The 22,134-nt window shown below is 40.0% G+C and overlaps 1 protein-coding gene across 1 annotated transcript in view; it reads left to right on the top strand.

Moving 5' to 3' along the window:
• LOC140339858 (VPS10 domain-containing receptor SorCS1-like) overlaps positions 1-22,134 on the top strand; it is a 299,984-nt gene that overhangs the window by 195,393 nt on the left and 82,457 nt on the right. Inside the window, 2 exon segments of the mRNA XM_072424760.1 lie at positions 10,317-10,381; positions 16,295-16,413. Coding sequence (XP_072280861.1) covers positions 10,317-10,381; positions 16,295-16,413 — 184 coding nt within the window.

The following is a 22,134-nucleotide window of genomic DNA, read 5'->3' as shown; positions in this document are numbered from 1 at the left end:
GAGGGAGGGGTACAGCCTTTGTTAGCACAAACCAAGTTCTAAATAAAAGCCAATTACATTCTCTTTTAGATAATCAATTAGAAAGGGAATTTTTGGTGTTCTGTATTTGTATAGTTCTTTTATTATTTTTTTGAACTTGTTGCTCAATTTGAATATCCCTGTACTCACTGCGACAATCAAACACAAATCTCCTTGCCTTGTAGTGATTTTCACCGTGGGAGCCTCTTGTTCCCAGCAAAGTGCACACTCTGATGCAGAGATAATAGCGGCTGTCTTATTAATGACACATGTTACGCAGTGTGTCTCATACAATTACTCAGGACCAAACTCCAGAAACGTCTCCTCCTAAAGACGTGTCATGGAGGATATGTGCGAGGCTTAAGAAATGGAATCCATAAGAGGCAGGCGGAATGTGGAAAGTAAGAACCAGCAGCTTCAGTACCAGGGAACATGTGCTGGACTAGAAGTCATGCAGGGCTGCTGTCCATGGTACTGAAGCTCAATACAAGTCTGGAGGATGGGAAACTAAAGTTGAATGATGTCATTGAGAAACTACAAGTTGTGTCTTGCCATATCGGCTTGGAAAAACAAAGAATTGGATGATGGGATAATTCTATTAGCTGCAGGCTTGGAGAGCAGAATAAAGCAAAATATGCCAAATGTTTTCAGCGCTGTAACAGCTGGTGCCTCCTATCCCAAGAACAAAAATATAATATATTGCATTGTGCCATTCCATAGACGTGATGGCTGCATTCATTTTGCTTGGTCAGTTTTTATTTCTTTAATTGATCCCTTTGAATATAAAAAAAAAAAATGCTAAGTATTCCACACATCATAGTGTATGTGAACCCAAAAAATAAATAATTCTTATTTGCTACTGTTTGGTTCAGACCTCCCATAGGATCAAGTGATCCTGTGCAACTCCTGGTGGCTGGCACCTTGACTGCCAAAGGTCACTTGCATCACAGTCCTGGTTTTTTAAGGGCCACCATCTGGAGATTTGAAAGCAGGTGGCACAAAGTGATCCTGTACTGCTCACTGCTGTCCCCATTCATTCTCCATGGGGCTGCTGTTGGGAGCAGCTATATTAGCCCTCTTCCCCAGGGGCCAAGATTCACTGGCATTAACAAGCAATAACCCCATGGCCAGTTTGCACATAGCCTAGGAAGAGTCTACAGGATTCCACTGGAATGATCAGCATTCTGTACGGGTTGGATGGTGCAGTAGAGCATCTGCCTGGTCTAAGGGGCAATGAAGCATGAACGTGGCTTAATATCAAAAGATCCTCATTAGAGATGGTGACCTCAGTACACCAAAATGGGTAAACCCCCCTATAATGAACTATCACTGGGATATTCACCTAAAATAAAAGCCATTTTATTGCACAAACCTTTTTCATCCCTGTTTGTATGGCTCTGATATGTTTTCCTGTTCTTTGCTCGTTTAGCTGATGGCAAGCACAAATGTGGGGGCGGACTTGTCGCTCAGAGGAGTACAAGGAAACTGACATTAATTCCTCTCACGGGGAGGGAAGGAAGGTGCGGGATACACTAATGCTAAATGAAAGAGAAATACAGATTCAAGGATAATGCTGAATCTCACAAATGACAAGAAATGGAAGATTCTCAGGGTTCAGCTTTGACAGATTTATCCCAGATAGATGAAAGGTAGAAATCACATGGCGGGAAGTTTCAATTCATTAGAAAAAGTGTTAATAAAAGTATTGCATGCTTAGCTCTTACTATGACATTTATACAATATAATATTATGGCTTATTTATCTCTGTCTCTACTTTAATATTACACATTGCTATACTCAGTGTGTTCCTCCTCTCCTCTCATCACCTTTACTCTCAATTCCTTCCTTTTACCTCTCCCTTCTCCTCTTTCTCCTTATCTCCTCTCTCTCTCTTCTCCCCTTTCCTTTTCTCTTTCTCCTTCCTTCTCCCCTTCTCTCTCAATCTACTCTCGCCTTATTCCTTCTCTCTTCTTTTTTCTCTCTCTTCCTCTTGCTGGTCTTTCATCTTTTCCCTCTCCTCTCTCTCTTCTCAATTTCCTCTCCCTGTTTTCCCCTTGTCCCTCTTTGTTCTTCTCTCCTTCTCCTCTCCTGTCCCTGTAGACATTTCTGGTGTCTCTTCTCTCTTCTTGGCTTCACTTTACTCTCCTCTTCTTTATTTTATTCCATTTTCCCTTTTCTTTCCTTTCCTATCTTACATCTTTCTCCTCTCTCTTTTTGCAATATCTCCCCTTCCTTTCTCCCGTTCCAGGAGTTTAAAGTAAAATTGCTTTTTTGTTATTTCACATCTGACCTGTAATCGTTTTTAATGATTAAACGAGCAGCTTTTTGTATCCAGATGAATCAGCACCAGTTCCTATATCCTGGGGATAAAAGAGCGCATGTCCCAGCTGTGAGATCGCTGCGCCAGCTGGAGGCTTGTAAACCAGATATAAGCATCTGTGCCTCCGTCTGCGTGCTCACCCAACACAGGCGCAAAGAACTTTCACACTTTCCCAGCTCTGGAGATGAAGCTTCTCCTCTTCCCTATGAATATCGTAAGAAGATTTCATGTTGGGAAAATTTGAATTGAAGTCCTGCTATAGCAAAATGTGCAGAAAATCAGCATAAAGTTTATGGTTAGAAGGAAGGAAAGGCCTAAGGGGAGAAAACAAATAAAACGTTCATGAAAATAATAACATTTACCTTTAGTTTAGAAGAGTAGTTGATCTCTCTGAAACCTAAGTCCAGTTGGCCGGCATTGGCCCGGATTTCTTCCTTCTTTCCGGCGTGGTGTCACCATCTTCTTCAAGGTTCTTCTTATGTCTCCCCATTCCGCACCCATGCAAGCCTGAGTGATGTTTCTTCCTCCATCCAGAGTGATACTGGCAAAGGGGGTGTGTCCATGGGGGCCTGGGCTCACATGAATGGAGTCAAATGACATTGGATGTCATTAAGCCTGGGAGTGGCCCAGCATCCAGTGGTGGAATAGAGTATAGAAGGCAGTGCTGGTTCATGGAGAAAGTGAATGCTATTTATTTTTTGAGCATTTAATCATAGATTAGTGGGTTAAAACAAAACTAAAGCTTCTGATTTTGGATCAGGCATTATTGCAGAAAGGGCAGGTGATGTCCGTTATCTTTCCAGCTCTGATGAACTGTCATAAATGCTGGTTTCCAGAATACTCATTCCATCATTCCATCATCCCAGCCCGGCCAATCAGGATAGCCAAAGAGCGTATCTAGCAAGAGGGAAGAAGATGGTGGCCCTCTTGGGACAGAATGGGGAAAGGTGAGTATGGAACGATTTAATTTCTCCCTTAATCTCCATTCATTTTCAATCCATTCATTCAAGTAATTTCCTTTACTTCCTGTCCAGTAGATCTAACAGGAAATGAGAGTTAATTTTTTTAAGGGAACAACTGAAAAGATGTCTCTTCTATTGCTGTTTCTATTGATAGGTGAATATACTTTATTGTACTTGAAATGTAGTACCTGGGCATACATAGTAATATATTGGTTTGATACCAAGTGTCAGACTTATTATGTCCACTAAGTGGTGCTATTTCCCTTTTCTTTCTAAATGAATACAAGTGGAAATCATTGTGAATAAAAATGAATACAGCACCACCTAGCAGACACTTTGAGAATGACACCCTCTAATAAAAAGAACTAAAGTGAAAAAAAATGTAAGCAAGCAGCTCCTTTGTTGCAAAATAATAAACTTACATATCTGATCCCATTTTTTTTTTAATTGTACTTACTTGTCTGTTGTGGAAACACTGACATTTTTACCTGGTCCTCTTCTAGGTCTCTCTTGACTATCTTGATTGGATATTGGGGAATGAAGTAACTCCTGTGCATGGGAGTTTATTATTTACCAGCATCAAGGGACATGGCAGAATACCCGACATTGCACAAGGAGCTGGGCTTGTGTGGCTTGGTGTACATTAAAGAAAACATTGCGAGCAGGCAGGTGAATTTCTTTTATTGCAGAAGGGAATTCCTGTCCCTCCTGCAATAAATAACCCTGTTCCTCATTTTTTTTTCTTCTATTTAGTTCCACTTGAAGTCTGTATCCGTATCATTCCCCATGCCTATGTATCTCTTACTATATATTAGCACATTTCCTCCAATAGTGAGTTCTGGCATTTTAATACAATAATTACGGTATATTGCGCTGGGGCGGAGCTTGTGTTTATTATTGTCCTGCCTCCAAGGGGTTAATGACAGGGCACGTTCGATGGGGAATTGCAGCTTGCTTGTAGGACTGTATAATGAATGAAGAGAGATGTCATAAATGCCAGCTATGGATTTAAACTTGGACTTGGAGCAAATCTACCCGTTACCAGAGCTCAAATTAAAAAACGCCGGCTTGTGAGCGACCCCAGGGATCTCCCTGCTGCCAAGAGGAGTGGCTACGCTTGGATGCCGAGATACATCTTCAGACTTGTCTTTTGTGAACAACAGCCGGTCGGGGAGCCTGACGAGTTCCTCTTTGCTTATTATTTATTGTGTATCTCCAAGCTCTTTGGGGACTGAGACTAAGAAAGAACAAAGCCGAGCGCCAAGTCATTCCAAACAGAACTGCAGAAACTGCATATTTAAAGAACTTACAGCACACAGACTAAGTACTATAGACATTCATCGGGAATAAAGGGAATTGGGTCAGACTTTAAAGAAAAACTCCAAAGAAATCATGTAAAACTTCTTTTCAGTTCAGTTACGTAAGCCTTCAAAAGCTGGGATTTAAAGTGTTCTATAGCCAAACTTTTTTATTATGAGTTTTGGATGGTGTGTTAAAGTTTGGAACCTTTGACAAGTTTTTTATCAATGTTTTATTAATAGAGAGATAAACCCTGAGTAGACCAGGGGGTAGGCCATAGCTAGACATCCAAGAAACTCTTGTCTTTCTATGCTTACTATGGGTCTATGCCTGAAACCTCACTATTGGTCCTGGTGACAAGGGAATCCAGGCTGGCAATAACTATCCCTATTTTTATGACATGAAGGGAAAGGGAGGTGAATAGTTCCCTTACATGACCAAAAGGATTCGAAGCACACCGCTAGTCCAAATAGCAGCATGGAGATGACAAAAAGCTTTTTGAATTGCGACAGAACGTTTACAGTAGAACTCTAGCTAAATTTGGGTGGCTCCAGCCATAAAACATCCTCATGGCCTGCAATAGTAGCTGTGGGTAAGTAAAACATAATGGCCAATCCACATAGTAAGGAAACCAGGTGGGTGGGCTATAAGATGTGCCATGGATGAACCAGTAGGCAGGCCATGGATGACCAAAGGCAAGTCATGTTTGGACCACGAGGCAGGCCATGGATTGACAAGGAGGGATAACCAGAGGCTAGTCATGCATAGACACAGAAGACAAGATTTGGATGGACCAGGGGGTAGGCCAAGGCTGGACGTGAAGAAAACTCTGGGGTATTATTGATTACCATAGGTCTTTTCCTAAAGATTGTTCTTTGCCTGTGAATCCAAATGATTATTGCTCTCTGTGTCCCTGATGGAGGGATACAACTTTGATGACCAGGGGCAGGTTGTGTGTGGACCAGGAGGCAGAACATTAGATGACAAGACGGTGAGCTATGGATCACCAGAATTTAGTCATGTTTGGACTCAGAAGGCAAACCCCGGTTGGACAAGGGGGTAGGCCATGGCTGGACATGTAATGAAAAATACTTTAGGATACCATTGCTTACTATAAGTCAATGCCTAAAAATATGTCTCCTGATATATTATTGCTGCTTCTGTTATTATTGCTGGAGTGATACAATCTTTCTATTTGTCCTGCCTTCGAGTGGTGCCAGGTTGGCAATAGGCGTTCCTCTTCTATCATACACAGTGATTATTGAATTGGCTAGGGATATCTTAACATTTATAGTAAAGCTCCAGGCATATTTCTATGGCTCCAGCCATAACACATCTGTATATTAAGCAGTGATGGTGAAGGGTAAGTGAAACTCATTGGGCAAACCGCATTGTAGTTAAGGAGAACAAATGTTGAAAAACAGGGTCAATCATGCTTGGACCCAAAGGGTACTGGGTAGACTGAGGGGATGGGGGGAAGGTGTTTTGAAGGTCTTGGCCGTACTAAGATGTATATTAGCTGAACTCACATTAGCCCAAAAAAATAGTGTGGCTTTATTGCAACCATGGACAATATGCTACCTTTTGAAGAGGACCAGCCTTTGGAGAAATAGTGGGCTAATATTGCCAACCATTGGTGCTTACCAAATGCTTGCTCCATGGCTGTTATTCCAACTTGTGCTAATGCTTTTAAAATCACATTCCCCCCAAAAATGCAAAGAAGAATTCTAGCTACTGGCTTGAAATTATGCAAAAGGGTCATCCGGGCCACAGGCATTTTCAGAAACCAACAATGGCGGCCCCCATGACAAATCTCCAGTACATTCAAAGCTTCCAATTGTTCACCAGCCTGATTGTTGGAATTATACATATTATTATTAATAATTGTTTTATGTAAATTACCTTAACATAGCATAATGTCCTCTGAGCCCCGGTGATGTCATTAAAATCGTTCTATTACCACCCCCACCTTGGAAAATTCTTGAGGATGTTGATGGTTATCATCACTTCTATTCAGCACATTTATATAACACAGTGGAGGTGAATGAATCAGCAGAGACCCTCTATTACTTACATATCAAGTAGATCCAACCCAATAATTGCATTTCATCATTGCATGTGTCAATTTGTCTAGAAATGCCCTTTAAAGTCTTTTAATATCTAAAAAGAAATACGTAACAGCGGTTGAATCAGATTTTTTGTAAATTATCCGATTCCCTTTTCCTTTTGTGAAGAGCGCTAAGCCTTACACCGACGAAATTATTCAAATATGCAACGTGTTAACTGCACCAAAGAGGTTTATAGATTGATTCTCGTTATATTATTGAGCAATATCTGTGAATTATATTACAATAAAAACAGTGTTACTGGGGCTAAATCTAAACCGAACGCAGGTAGAGAAATTTAATTCAGATCTATGTCAGACCGGTAGAGTTTCCTGCAACTACAGGAGGAGAATGAATTTTATCTGCCTGGAGAATTCAGCGTAACTATGAAACAAGTATATAAAAATGCTACTTATAACTCTCTCAAAAATAAATGTAAAAACTCCTGAACTAGTTAAAGCTGAAACATTGATTTTACCTTTCTTCGTACGGAAAAAGAAGTTATTGTAGAGGGAGTTGGGCGAAATTAGTCGCCCAACTCCCCAACGAAATCAGTTAGTTTTGCCTGTAGAGCTTGCAGAAAAAAGGAAAACAAAAAACATGTAAATAGGCATAATTACCATTATATTTTATTTCAGAATCAGTGATCACTATATCTCCGTGCCTCTCTTTTTAGGGCAAGCAGATCACTGATGGTGCGAAGAAGGGCCAACAGCGTTCTATTCATAGCTTCTGGGGAACATCAAGGCACCTTGGCCCAACACACCCCAGTACTATAAAGCCATGGGGCATCACGTGTGGGCATTACCTAGGGCGGTATGCATGCAAACACAGCTTGCCAAAGAATACTTACTCCTTTAGATTGGCAATCACCCATAGATGGAGGACATCCATCATCCAGTCCCTCACCCCCTAGGTGGACTGTCTCTGGGCCCTCTGTTCATTCTCAGTTCATGGTGTAGTGTTCCCAGTACTAAAACAAAGAAAAGTGATGGGCCTTGTCAGCAGATACCATGCAAATATCAAAATGTCTTGATGAGTAGATACATATCTGGAGTAGACTCTTATTTACATGCAGTATGCCCTAAGCAATGCCCACATGTGATGGTAAATTGAAAAATAGTGTCCAGTAACAGTCAGACTATAGGTGGAGGGGCTAGATGATTTTGGAAATGCTCCAACTGGGAAATGTCCAAATGCCTGGAAGGGTGAATGTCAATCTAGAACAGTAGGCATTCCTGGGTAGGCAGCATTTACATGGAGATTGCCCAAGGTAATGCCCACATGTGATGCTCCATGGTGAAAAGAATTGAAATCCAATGAATGAAAGGGCAGGGGAGGGAGGGTATAGATTCATTAGAGGGGCATCTGCCAGCCAAAAAAATAGGTTGCTACAGGTTCTAATGCACATTGGGCCTGGTTTATTAAAGCTCTCAAAGACTGGAGAAGATAGATTATCATGAGAGAACCTAGAAGATCCAGCAAACTTAGCAAGGATCTGGTCAAGGATTGAAAACATTTGCCAACTTTTAGTAAATAATTTTTAAGAAATCCATTCCAGGTTTGCTGAACTATTCAGGTTCTCCCACGATAGTTATTTTTTGCAGTCTTGAAGAGCTTTGTTCAATCAGACCCATCGGGCCTTTTTATTAAAGCTCTGTAAGGCTGGAGAGGATACGCTTTTATCAACTGGAATGGGTCTGGTCCAGGACATGAAAACATTTGCTAACACAAAGAAAATAACTTTGAATTTTGCTGGATCACCCAGCTTGTGTATCCTTTCCAGCTTTGCAGAGCTTTAAAAAACAGGGCCATCATGGGAGGCTCACAGTGTGCAGTGAAACCAAGATAAGCAAATTTAATCAAGTACAACCATGTAAGACTGGAGGAGAGGTCGGAGACGTACAGAACCTGACCCCCCAATCGTTTTCTATTTAACGTCAATCCATAATTCTCCTCCTGTATCTATAAAAAAATAAATTGAATGATTATGGAGCTGCATTAATTTACATCTTTTATATCAGCATGGAGTACTCAGCTTTAAGTTCCATTTTCCAGTGCAGATCCGAAAATGAAAGCATGCATCCTATTACCGTCTTTCCGTATTACAGAATACAGCATGGATTGCGGGAAATTGACAGGTTTGGGGAACAGTAGGAGAGTTTCCATAAACAGTCACAGCTGCAAATATGCAGTTTGCAAATCTAATTCAAAATTGGCAAAAATAATACGGTTAATGTGCTAATTGATGCAAATCTCTTAATAAATATTCTATATTACTAAACCAAATCTGCCCACAGGTACCAGGAATAATTTTAGGAAATGGATTATAGAAATGTACAGATGTCATTGTAAATCATACACAAACTCTGAGCAATTGTACAAAAAGTTAAAGGAATAAAAAGAAAAATGACGGTATAACAATTGGATCATTTTGGATGATTTCTAGGCTGTCATTGCTGATCTGTCCTTGTAAAAATCTGATTGTTTTATTGCCTTCATTGTCACAAGAGGGATGAGAAAATCTGCCTGGGTTCTGTTCAAGAGTTTTTTGAACCTTGTTCGAAATCTCTGAATTTTGTGGCACCTGATTTTCATATTGTGTTGTTCCAAGGTATGGATTCAACATCGGCCAATAAACAGGCAGTAAATACTTCAAAAGGAAAAATAAAACAATTGGTAGGTTTCCAAACTTTGCTCTATAAGTTGGCCTTTTCCACCCTTTCACAGTCAGATATCTTCATGAAATAATAACCACACCACCATCTGTTCATCTGCAGTCATATTTTTTCAATCTTTCCTCTTTGATCTTCTATGTCCCATACCTAGCATGGATTCCGGCAACTCATAAGCTTTTGGAAGGGGACAAGGGGCAATTCTGTACTGGGCTCCCATAAAAAGAACTTGACTTTTCTAATGCTGGTACTACTAAAGTTGGCGCAAAGGGGCCAGGAAACTTACCTAATATTTGGGGTCAAGAAATGGCGGTTTATGCGCATGTCGCACCCTTCTACATCCATATCTAAGTCCTCTTGGAGCATCAAGTTTTGTGATTGGTCTCTTCTACTGGTATCAGAGTTATCCCCATCATTTTATAGGCTGGCTAGGAAGAAGCAGTAGGTAGGTGGTGGCCACTGTATTGTGTACCAACTTTTTAATAACCACCTAAAAACATGTTGGGTGGTTACTGAAAAGTGCCCGGTGGTGCGCCTGGGTAAAAAGGGCCGGGGGAACATATGACTCCCTCTATGCTCATAATGCTGTCCTTCAAATGGCTTCAAACTAGTCCCAGAAAAGCTTTTTTCACGGCCCAATCATAGGGTGGAGGAGGCACAAAACCGGTACGTTTTACTAAACTGTAGCAGAATAAAATCATGGCTGGGAGAACTTTTTATTTCTTAGGTATGAACAGACCAAAAGAGCTTTATATATATTTAGCTTCTGGTATTTAGTTTTTTTTAACAAATAAAAAGCTATTATTTTTCCCTTCCCGACCTTCTAATGTTTTCAGTGAGCTGTCCCTCAAAACACAATAATGGATCAATACCATAAATAAAAGGAAATCTGAAATCTGAAAGTCTAACTTCTCTGTAATGTATTCTTTGCCCTCAGGACGGTAACTGTTTCCAACCGAGACGCTGAGCTGGTCCACCTGGAGACCAAAACTGCTGAAGGACGTAAGTTGAATGTTCTACTTTTTTGTACTGTTCCAGCTTTCCACTTGTTTTAATTATACAGCAGTTTTTGTAATTGTGTTTTTTACATGGAAATAGCTCAAAGGTAAAGAACATCTGAAACAAGTGTTGGATACATTAGAGAAAAGCTAGGATACCAGAATACATTCTTATTGCTCTTGGTGTCACCGCTGGGGAAATTCACCTTCCTTAGGGCAGTGTTATTCAACCTTTTTAACATAGGGAACCCCTTGAAAAACTTTCAGATCCTCAGGGTCTCATATAATGATTACTATATCCCCAGATCACAGTATATTAGTGTGATGGCCATTGGAAGAATTCTTCTAACACTGCTATCCAATGGGAATGGGAATAATGCCCCCCTTCAAGGAGCCAAAAAGGCCATTGGTGCCAGTGGTAACTAAACTGAGGAGCACACATTGCTCGTTGTTCAAAGAGCAATTGTTCAACCCAGCAAGCTAGCTAGGGTAATAATTGTTAATAAGGAAGAAACTGAGGGAAAATCCAAAAATTGGGGCTAATCTTTCAATGGGTCATTTTTTCTAGGAAACTCCAAGAGAAATAGCCCATTCTGAATTTAAATTTCAGATTTTTGTTTTGGGCAGTTAAAATTCCCAAAAGGCGTCAGGGAAACGGGAACCAATGGCTGTCCTAAATGTTTATTCTGCCTTTATTATTATTATTATTAAACAGGATTTATATAGCGCCAACATATTACGCAGCGCTGTACATTAAATAGGGATAGCCGCTTCTACTATTGCAGGAGCACCCTTAGATTGGCCATAGGTACCACCGAGTCCCACACTTATTTGTCAAAATCCCTTGATATGGCTCATGTTTGTTTCTTCATATTCATCATATTTGTCAGGCTGGCAGCATCTCCCAAACCACAATTTGCTGCTGTCTAATACAGTCTTTGGATCTCCAATAACTTTTTTGGGACTCAAGACTCAACATTTCTGCATTTAGGGATTCATCATTTTTTAAAGTTTGGCCAAAACACAAATTTTTCCCATTTCTGCTTTAGATTCAATTATTTGTATGATATATATTTGATGGACAAAGTTGGGTCAAAAATAATGCCGGGTAACTTTCTAGTTTGCAACCCTGAGTGACCCTGAGGACACCAAATAATTGAGTCTTTCCCCGGAGTCCCTTTTTTCTGTGGCAGCTACTATCTGCTCAGGGTAGAGCTGCAGTCTAGGGGGTTCAGCTAAATAATGATCACCAAAGGAATGACCATTGATGACAAAAAGGTGTCTACCATTATTATAAAATGCTGTATATTGGACTTGATTTATAAAAGTTCTCCAAAACTGGAGAAGATAGACAATCATAGGGGAATACAGCAAACCTTGAATTATTTTTTCATAGTTAGCAAATGTTTTCAATCCTAGACCAGATCCATTCCTGGATCACCTGGATTCCCCCATGATAGTCTTATTTCTCCAGTCCTGGAGAACTTTTTTAAATCAAGTCCATCGTGTTAAACTATATCTTGTGACTGTGCCATATATTATACTAATCTGTTCCATTCAGATTTGTTCATTCTTTTTTCAATCCTTTCATCCTGGTCTAAATGGAAGATTTGCATTGAGAAAGATGATAGACAAACACAGCCATTGTGCAGCATTACTAAGCAGAAAGCACAAACTAAACCAATCATATGCAACACGAATGTCCCATAGCACAGAACGATCTAATAAAATGAATATTGGTATTCTGTGACAGGTGCACTTTAGCCCCAGCCAAAAATATTATGATAAGTTTAACTCCAGACTATAAATCCCTCCATGCTGCACTTTTTCTCCTTTCCACCTTTAAGGTCTCCCTGCATTTTATTTTCAATATTTTTTATGTACATATATTTCCCAAAGTGAGAGAGCTAAGCTAACGTGATGAAGGCAGCGTAATTCTGAGTACTAAATAAATGAACACAGCCACAATAATTCTATTTTAGGGGGTGCGGCCATGACCCCCTTCACCCTTAATATAGTTGTTAGTCTTTAAACCTGACACTGGATGTCATACAACTATGAAGACTAGTGACATCTTGTGGCTGATAAAATTACTGCAGGTGAACTCTTCACATTTCAGCCCTTTATTTCCTTTACTTTAGGTTTTTAACACCTGGGGGATATTTTTTATATAACATAACAGGAAAAATGGGCTATAAATTATTCTGGCATTCCTATTTTTAATTATTATTTTGGAAAATCAAGCAAAATGTAATACAAAAGGTAAATGTAGCTAATCAACCATTAGAAATCCTGATCATGCTAAAAAGGACTCCAGAGAAATTGAACCATCTGACAGCAAACAGACAGACAAATTTACAGAGGAATCATTTATAAATAGAGCCCAAAATGACAATAAAAATAGTAAAAAAGTTCAACTTTTGGAATTTTTTCCACTATTTTTTTATAACTTGTTTGTTACAAGAAATCCTTTTTCAGATACAAAAAAGACAAAAACATTTATTAAATCAGAAGGATTTCTTTCGGCTGGGCTAATATCAACAAGGTAAAAAATCTCAATTTCCATTTGGCTTGCTCGATCTCATGAAACGGTAAACATTTTTAATTCCCCCATCCGCCTTCTTTTATCTGCTTGTATTTCCATTGCAAAACTCCCCTCCCCCCCAGGACCGCACCTCCTTTTTTCCCCGCGAGTGAATACTATTAAAGTTATTCTCATCTGTAATGGAACTCTGGCCAAGTGCAGTGAAAAGTTTCAATGCAAATCAGTTCTTATCGTTCTCATGCTAATCACAGCATTTGAATCGCTGAGATGAACCTTTTACAGCATCTGCCTGAAAAGCTTTTCTTGCCTTTTTTCAGAGATTTCAGGATTTTCTTGGCTTGGCATTACACAGCCTAATTCGGGCTATAGATGGCCAGATATTAAATTCAATTATAATAATAAATAAAACAGGCTCTTTTTTTGTATTCAGTTTAAGGCTCGGAATGGAGATCTGAGAGGAGATCTCTCGTGGTTTCTCCTCGGTGAGACGCTTCCGATGGGTGAGATGCTTCCAATGGCCATTCATAGGCTGTGCATGATAACAATTGAAAAAATTGTACAATTTAACAATAAAGCAGACCTAAAGCCAAACTGTTTATTTTCTTTTGGATATGATGAGCTAGCCACTTTATTGGGTGTTTATTATTGGTTGTCCCCTCATTTGGGAGTCCAACCATCTTTGTTTTGGTGACCATTGGCTTTAAAATACAATTTGTAAAGCCAAACTTTTTTCTTCTTAATATTCTGCAGTCCCTGCTCACCTATGCAATGGAGGGAGACCAGAAGGGCCAGAAGAGTGCTTGTATGTAGATTCCTAAATAGTACCCTACCTATTCCTATGAAGAACCCCAACCCTAATACAAGCAGTGGGGTGACTCTTGGGAGGAACTTCCAAAGGGCTCAAATGTTCCATGGCTAAAAGATTGAAATCTATTTATTGAAGGGGGAGGGCCAGGGACAGTCAAGCTGGGAGGAGAGGGTCTAGGTGATGCTGGACAACCTCCGGCCAGGTAAGAGGGGGCTCTGTCTGACTTAATGCAGCTTCTGATGAATATTGTGGGAAGCTAACAGTGTGCAGTGAGATCGGAGGAAGCAATTTCAGAGAGTAGCTGGCACAACTGTGCAAGACTGGAGGGCTAATTTATTGAAGGGGAGGCTGGAGTGTCGATTTAATAAAGGGGAGGTTGGAGGGCAGAATTATTAAGCAGGAGGCTGGAGAGTCGAGTTAATAAAGGGGAAGCTGGAGAGTCGAGTTAATAAAGGGGAAGCTGGAGAGCAGATTTAATAAAGAGGAGGCTGGTGGGTTGATTTAAAAAAGAGGAAGCTGGAGGGCAGAATTATTAAATGGGAGTCTGGGGGGCAGATTTAATAAAGCAGAGGCTGGAGGGTAAAATTATTAAAGTGAAGGCTGGAGAAGACTTCACATCCTGTCCTAAAAGGAAGTTATTCTGTTACCTTTCTCAGTTCCATCCAAAAAAAGATGAAACCTTTAAGGTTGGGCTTCCAATACATACCAGACACATTTCACCAATGGAGATGAGGTTGGTCCTGTGATGGGTTTGACTTTGCCATTCTGCAAATAGGAAGCCACCTCTAGTACTAAAAGTGACAAACTAGTACTTGGGACTGGTCACCTCTTTATACATTACTTGGCCTACAGGGTTTTGGCACCTAACTCTCACCAACCAAAAGCATGTGGACCTTCATTTAAATGCTGGAGTTAAGATGTTTTTTTAACATTTTTAACAATTCCGAGCTCACAGATTTGTTTGCTCAAGTCTCTTTCCCGTTCCATCCCCCTGGCCTACAAAGCCAGTTCCAAAAAGACATGGTTTGACCATTTTGATGAAGAGGAACCTGAGGGTCCTGCACAGAGCTCTGACCTCAACCCTAAAAAATACCATTGGGATAGAGTAGACTTGCAGTTTCGAGACAGTTCACCTCATCCAACATCAGTACCTGATCTCCTAAATGTTCTTTTGCTAGAATGGGCACAAATTTTCCGAGGTACTCAAATTTTGTAATGAGCCTACATAGAAAAGTGGAGAAGGGGAAAGTCCTAATAATGGAATGGGATGTCCAACAAGCTGATGGTCACGTTTCCACAAATGTTTGGTCATACTGTGTATATATATGTGATTTATGCATGCAAAAAATCATCTTTAACCCCTGAAAAATTTAATGACAAGAACCCTCTTCATGGTATTCCTATGGAAAAGAAACTAGTTGGAATACATTTAGGTAAATTCAGGTGTAAAGGATAAGAATGTTTGCTGCCATTTTAATTCAGTTACGTGTTATCCTGTCATTGCTTCTATGGTGATGCCCTCATCCACGCAAACCCCTAACTGCCACTAACTAGGCCTAAATTCAATGACTGAGGCAGAGGTCTAGCTGAATGTATCCCGGATGCCTGTGCATCTTATGAAATGATTATGATGTCTCTGTCCAGCAGTGTGTAGCAAATGAGCAAACCATAAAGGGATTTTAAAGGCAGAAAGCTTCCAGCTACCTATAGGCAATAATTGCTAACAAACTGCAGGGTTGATCTGGCACCAACTGACACAACTTGTCTTATTTTACATATTTTAGCCCAGAACTGGGCAGAAGACAAATATAGAATTACAGCTCCATACAAAACAACAGTTTCTAGCACATTAGTTTGGCGAATGAGGCAAAATGCCAAATGCAAATCTAAATCGCATGTTTTGCTATTTTAAATGTGATTCTTCCAGGCTAGTCTTGTCATCTAGTGTTGGGCCAGTGATCCCAGGTTCTATTCCTTGAAGTTAGACAAGCCTGTTTGGTGTGAACCCATTGAAGTAAATCTTATCATAGGCTCTATTGGGTTCTGATTGATAAGGTGCATAGCAGCAAGTTTCCAGTTGGCTGGTGGCTGTTAAAGGGGCTATCACCAACCTATAGGAAAGCTGCCAGCAGACTTTACCAACATCCCCACCTACGTTACATATAGTACTAATGGTACACATGGGGTATACTGTATATATAGCACAAAATAGATCAGATTATCTTTACTAAGCAATGCACCTAAATAGGCATTAGAAGAGAAGCATTGCATGCTGGGAGACCATCATGTGCTAATTTTATCCAAAAGCTGATTTATGACCAATACGTATGTACTCATTACAGATGTAAGCTCAGCTCCTTGCTTAGTAACACTGCACTGTGTTTGACAGCTTGCGCCATTTGGATGGTGGCCATCAAATTTTACATAAGCTCTTTACTACTATTCACTGTCATGACCCTGGACCAGGATCTTGGTCTTCATTGTAAGAATTTTTTGTTTTGAATTTGAAGCAAAATCAAGAAAAATCTGTGATGTGACCATCAGCTCCCTTTCTTGCTTTTCAGATGCACAGTACATTGTCTGTAAGATGAATAATTGTTCAGAGAGTGTGAGGACAAAACCATTTCCTGGATACATCGACACCAACTCCCTTATTGTCCAGGATGAATACGTCTTTGTGCAGGTGAGTGAAAAACTTTTTCGTTGTACCATGTGTTCATCAAACTAGCTTTATTTGTATATTGTTTGGAATAGGTTGATCAAATACCCAACCTTGACCCTAGTGAATAGATGTGTTGTCATATCCATGGTCTTGTTGTTCCCTATATTTCAATGAGAACCCTCTGTGTTGGTCACATAATCATATCTGTATTGGTTGCCGGAGAATTAATTATATAGAGGGGGTCCCCAAGGTAGACATCATAGCAAAGGCCAAGGCTGGGCCAGAAATTTGAGCTTTGTCAAAAGTTTATGAAGCTCTTTCCTCCATTTTTGTTCCTACTATCACATTCACAAATGTTTGCAACTAAAACTCCTTTTTAGAGTTAAGGTAATGGACGCGATTAACTTTACTAATGGACTTACGAAAAGGTAAAATGGAATTCCAGCCTCATGAATGCCATAAACCCCCTCTCCATTGCACAGCCTAAGTTCACAGTAGACCTAGTGGCAAAGAGCACACAAGTCATTAAATGAGTACTCAAAGAGGAATGACCACTCACCTCCACCACTAATGAGGAAATGGAAAGACCCAACTGGTCACCAGACTGGCCTGATTGGTTAACGGGCCTAAAAATTTGGATCCGGGCTTTCAAATTAAGGTTGAATTGTAACTAGTAGAATACTGTATACTCATATCTAGAAAAAGACCCTTTTGATGTAGAATTCTGGTATAATTTCCAGTTATTCTTTGCCTAGTTGAATGCTTTGTACTCATCACTAACCTATGAGTTGTGCCTATAAGTACTTACAATTGAAATAATGGTAAAATTAACAAATAATAATAAAAAAAAAACCTTGGAACCCCCCCACCCCCAGCAACCCAGCTGACCCCATCCCCACCTGACCTCATTCATTTTTCTCACAATAGACGTTATGTAAACTTGCAAAAAAAAGTTTAATTTCACCAAACATTGAATTTTCAATGGAAAATTGAATTCAATTTGTCTTTAAAATCTAATTTTGTTGTAAAATGTCACCTAGTTACATATTCTATGCTCGTTCCTAGTGAAATTGATCAGTTTGTCTCATTGAAACCTCTTAAGTTAAGGGGCAGCCGAAACAGTACCCAATTACAATTTACATACTGTAGAAGAATAAAATATGTAATACCACATTTCGGAAGGTATTTGGCATCATGTACCTCAAATTAAGTAAAATTATGACGTGCCTGGCCCACCCATTCCTTCCAGGACACTCAGGGTTTGGATCCCAAATAAAGAACTGCAGCAACATAACTACGTATAGCCCTATCCAGGCCCTTAATTCCATTTTCCAGGGAATATTAAGGTACATGATGCCAAATAATCTCCTAAATTTGGCATCATACATTTCATTTTTCTACAATACCCAAAGCCAGACTGTACAAAATGAAGTCAATCTGTTTGTGCACCCCACTTTTCACCTTGTTGCTTGCACCTTTTTATTGGAGAGCTTTTTGACTGTCATAAAAGAAAATGTACCCTTTGTACCCAGATTAAAGCCACACTTCCAGACATGGTAAAGGAATAATTTACCAATGGATAGATAAAGCTGCACAATGGGTCATGGTTGATGCATTGTTGGAATTACAAAAGAACAGGATATTTTTGGGCACGATTTTCTTTTGTTGCTGCATACTATAAAATAGGTTTATTAAATAGGGATGTGGTACCAGAAGTAAATCTCCAACATATACTGATAAAACTATGGATGAGTTTCCTCGATAAAAATGAAGCCTCACAGAAGTAGACAAAGTGTGTTTTGCTTTTTGTTAACAGCTGGAGCTCACTCAATATGACATCCGCCTGTTCACAGGCAGAACCCGGTGCTGTGCCGCTAGATAATTCATTGCAGGGTTCCTGAAGGCCCGTCCCGTCCATTAGTTGCTCAATATCACCAACATGGGGTAATTAAGCCTTCTCGATGCAAACAAGAAATATGCTTATCTAGACTCCGCTAATTGTATCCCCTGAGCTTAATTCTTTTGCTTCTTGCCGGTGAATGTTTTTGGACGGAGCTTTTTGGCTGAAGAATGGTTGTAAGCCCGAAGCATCACTAATACTGCTGCCTGGATGGTGTGTACTTCAAATAGGGTTTAACATGCAGGAAAAATAGCAACTTCTGGATTACGGAAATTCCTTCTACACCGTCTTGGCTTTAATAACAGCTCTGTTTATATTGGATCCTCTGCATTTGTTTAAGAGTCTTGGTTGCTTCGTCATGCCAGAATAAAGTCAATCCCTCTAAAGTCGATGGCTTAGTTTGAGTCTACCTTGTAAAAGAGAACTCCCAACACGTGCAGTGATTGTGTAACGAATGACAAAAATATATCGCAATGTATATCGCAACCAAATAGTTCTACATAACAGAACCATTATATCAAATATTGCCATAAAACTTTATTCACATCAACAATCACACCTAAATTTGCAATATCAATATCACCTAAATTTGAAATATGTATTAAATGACCTATCCTGCAATAAGGGGATTTTTCTAGGATGGAGTGACAACTGTGACCAAGTTGGTATCCTGTGTTGTCCCCTTCTCAGACAATGCTTCCTTCAGCCATTCGATGTCCTCAGTCTGATGGCCAACATCATCCAACTCACTTCCCCTGAGCCCCTGTCCTGGACCTACTCCCAGCTTGTGACTGGGCCCTAAAAGAGAAGACACAGTGCTGAAGTCTTCTTGTTGCCATTTTGCTTTTGCCTTCTATCAGCATGCTTCTTCTAAGTTCTAAGGTTCTAAGTCAACCTCTAAGTCAACCTCTTAGCTAACCTCTTGCTGCTTTTTCTTCTTCTCGCACTTCATCTTTTAATAACATAATGATAATTGCAAAGCTGTGGCTATTATATCAACAAGATTTCAAATACCATTTAATAATAACTCCCCATCACAATTCTCATTTTGGATCTCAACCAACCCTACCCTAAAAAATGATGAAAATTGATTGCCGTGTGTTCAGCCCATCCACCATCCCCGCCACCAAAGTTATTTCAATGTGCAGATTTGTGATGAACAAGTCACAATAGACGTATTTATATGTTCACCTTTTATGTCTGGGTTTGTATCATACAATAGGAACAGCAATAAGCTTTTCTTCACCAATAAATAGAAATCCATGCTGAAAGCTCTAATTCTTTGATATTCATACAAAGGAGCCACGATGAAGAAGGTACAGAGTCTTTGAGACGTGTATGCTTATAAACATTTCTCTTTTATAAAGTGATTCTGAATATCTGCCTCTAATGTATCATTATGACCGTTTGTGGCCATTGGTGCGTCGTCATGCTAAATGCTTTCTCTACAATATAATGATCTCAAAGAAAGTGAATGAACATGGCAACCAATTACACTGTATTCACCTGTAAGTCATTTGCACACTTTTTGTGTTCTCCCTATAAGCAGGTTTTTCCCTTTCACACAAGATGCACACCGTTTTGCCCTTATAGTCATCAGTCCACTTTGCCCGACCACTATGACTTTCCAAGGCACCATCATGGTGGACCTGGATACCAAGATCAAAAAAATGTACATTTTGATTAGAATATTGTATCCAGCAAGTAGGGATGAGCAAACACCTGGAAGTTCAGGGTTCACCGGGTTCGGCCGAACTTCAGCTCAAAGTTCGTGTTCGGGTCCGGCTACCCAAAATTGTAAAGTTCGGTACGGACCCGAACTTTACACATCGGGTTCACTCAACACTAATAATAATGGTTAGTGGGTAGGGATGAGCGAACACCTGGAAGTCAGTTCGCCGGGTTCGGCCGAACTTCGGCTCTAAGTTCGGGTTCGTGTACCCAAAATCGTAAAGTTCGTTACTGACCCGAACTTTACAGTTCGGGTTCGCTCAACACTACCAGCAAGCCTTAGGCAATTTAAAGCAACTTGCAGCTTCTTTGAGATAGTTAAACACAGATCTAAATGGAGGTGCTGGCGGTCACTAATAAAAAAACCTGTTGTTAGGCTGCCATTTGTTCCAAAAAAAAAATCTTCCCATTATATATTATTGGCATTTAGGCTGAACCACACAGACATGTTTGTTTGAGCATGGGCGGTACATAGAGAGCACTACCTGAGTAGTACAAGCTAACCCAAGCTTGCCCTAGGGGCAGGAACATGCCTCCTAAATGATGAATGTGCCTTCTCCATGGTAAAATGAGTTTGGGGTAGTTCTTGCAGGGGTTAATTCATGCATCAGTGCATTTAGTTCCTGCAGGTATTTTATGCATGACTGCCACATAGAATAAACCTCAAACTTAAGGTATTGGAGAAAAGGCAGGGGGGAGAATTCAAGAACCCATGTGTACACCGCCTTGTCCCTGAATCTGTGCAATATACAATGAAAAAACCTATATCATGGGTAAAAATGAGTAGGAAAGCACTAACTACTTTCTCTCTGAACCTGATGAAAGTGAACCTATAATTTCCAATTTATTTCTAACCATGATATCTTTTTTTTGTACATACCACCATATAAGCTAAGAACAGGGGGCTATGATGTGCAAGAGAAGCGGGCTGTGCTAGAGAGTCGCCTAGTCAATTGTTCTAGCTAATTCAAAGCAGCGTTGCAAGTGAATAAAAAACATTGTTATTTAAAAGTGTTGGTTTATGCCAGGAAGAAGGTTGCTGTTGGTTTTTATTATTTGTGTCTGCAAACTAGAGTCCAGCATAGTGACTGCAAAATCCACTACCTATAAAAATTCTCCATGTCCCATGATTCCTGCATTGTGTATCATGGATGGGGGTGTCACACTTGTAGTCTCATCTCCATACAACACAATTGGTTGGCTACAAATAGAAACATCCTGAATGGAGCATGAATTGTAGCCACATGTATTAAGGGATATGCAAAACACATCTTTTTGGAATAACAGGAGCAAGGAATGGATCAACAAGAAATAAAGCAAATATAATGTTTGACCTTAGTAATATAGGCTTACCAAAGCCTTCCAAAGTAATTCCATTTACATCCATGTTGAACATTCTCAAGCCAGAGTTGTAGGTTGCCTAAACGCTTTAACCATGCTTTTCCAAAGCTTTCCAGAGCTTTATAAAAGTTTTCTGTAATGCTGCTATTATACAAACTGTAGGCCATATAACCAAGGCTACTTTGAATAGGAAAACAACAAAAACAATTAGTGGGTAATCTCTGATCCACAGAAACTTTATAAACAATGCATTTTGGTTTGGCTCACCCTTTGAAGTACATACGATGTAACATAGCGGCTGATCTGAAATACGGCTCCCTTTGGAGCGCCAGTCTAGGCTGCACCCCGTCATGCAGCAGAAATTAATAAATAAACAAGCAATGTGATTACAGCTTGTCGTTGGCACAGAGATATTGCTCAAGCATCTGCCCTTACAGCTCAGTGCACAATCCACCCTCTCCCCTCCTTCTCCCTGTCCTGCAGAAAACAAGCACAATACATATGTATGAGCAAATTAACACGGATAAGGAACCTCTTATAGTTTCTGCGCTCCTCTGCTAGTCAGGAAACAGATATGAGAGATCTCTAAGTTATTGCAACTTGTCTCTACCCCAGTGCAGAGCAGCCATTCACCGAGCTGGCTGAATAAAGTCAATTCTGCTGATTTTAGGGGTCTTGGATGGCTGTAGTTGGCACGTTTTTTCCTTGAGCATTTTTCAAAATTTGGTCAGTGATTAATTTCCTAATGGATGTAATGGAGGGATACGATC

Source organism: Pyxicephalus adspersus, chromosome 10 (genome assembly GCF_032062135.1).
Source record: "Pyxicephalus adspersus chromosome 10, UCB_Pads_2.0, whole genome shotgun sequence".
NCBI classification, from domain to species: domain Eukaryota; kingdom Metazoa; phylum Chordata; class Amphibia; order Anura; family Pyxicephalidae; genus Pyxicephalus; species Pyxicephalus adspersus.
This window is presented reverse-complemented; position numbering and strand designations above follow the sequence as displayed.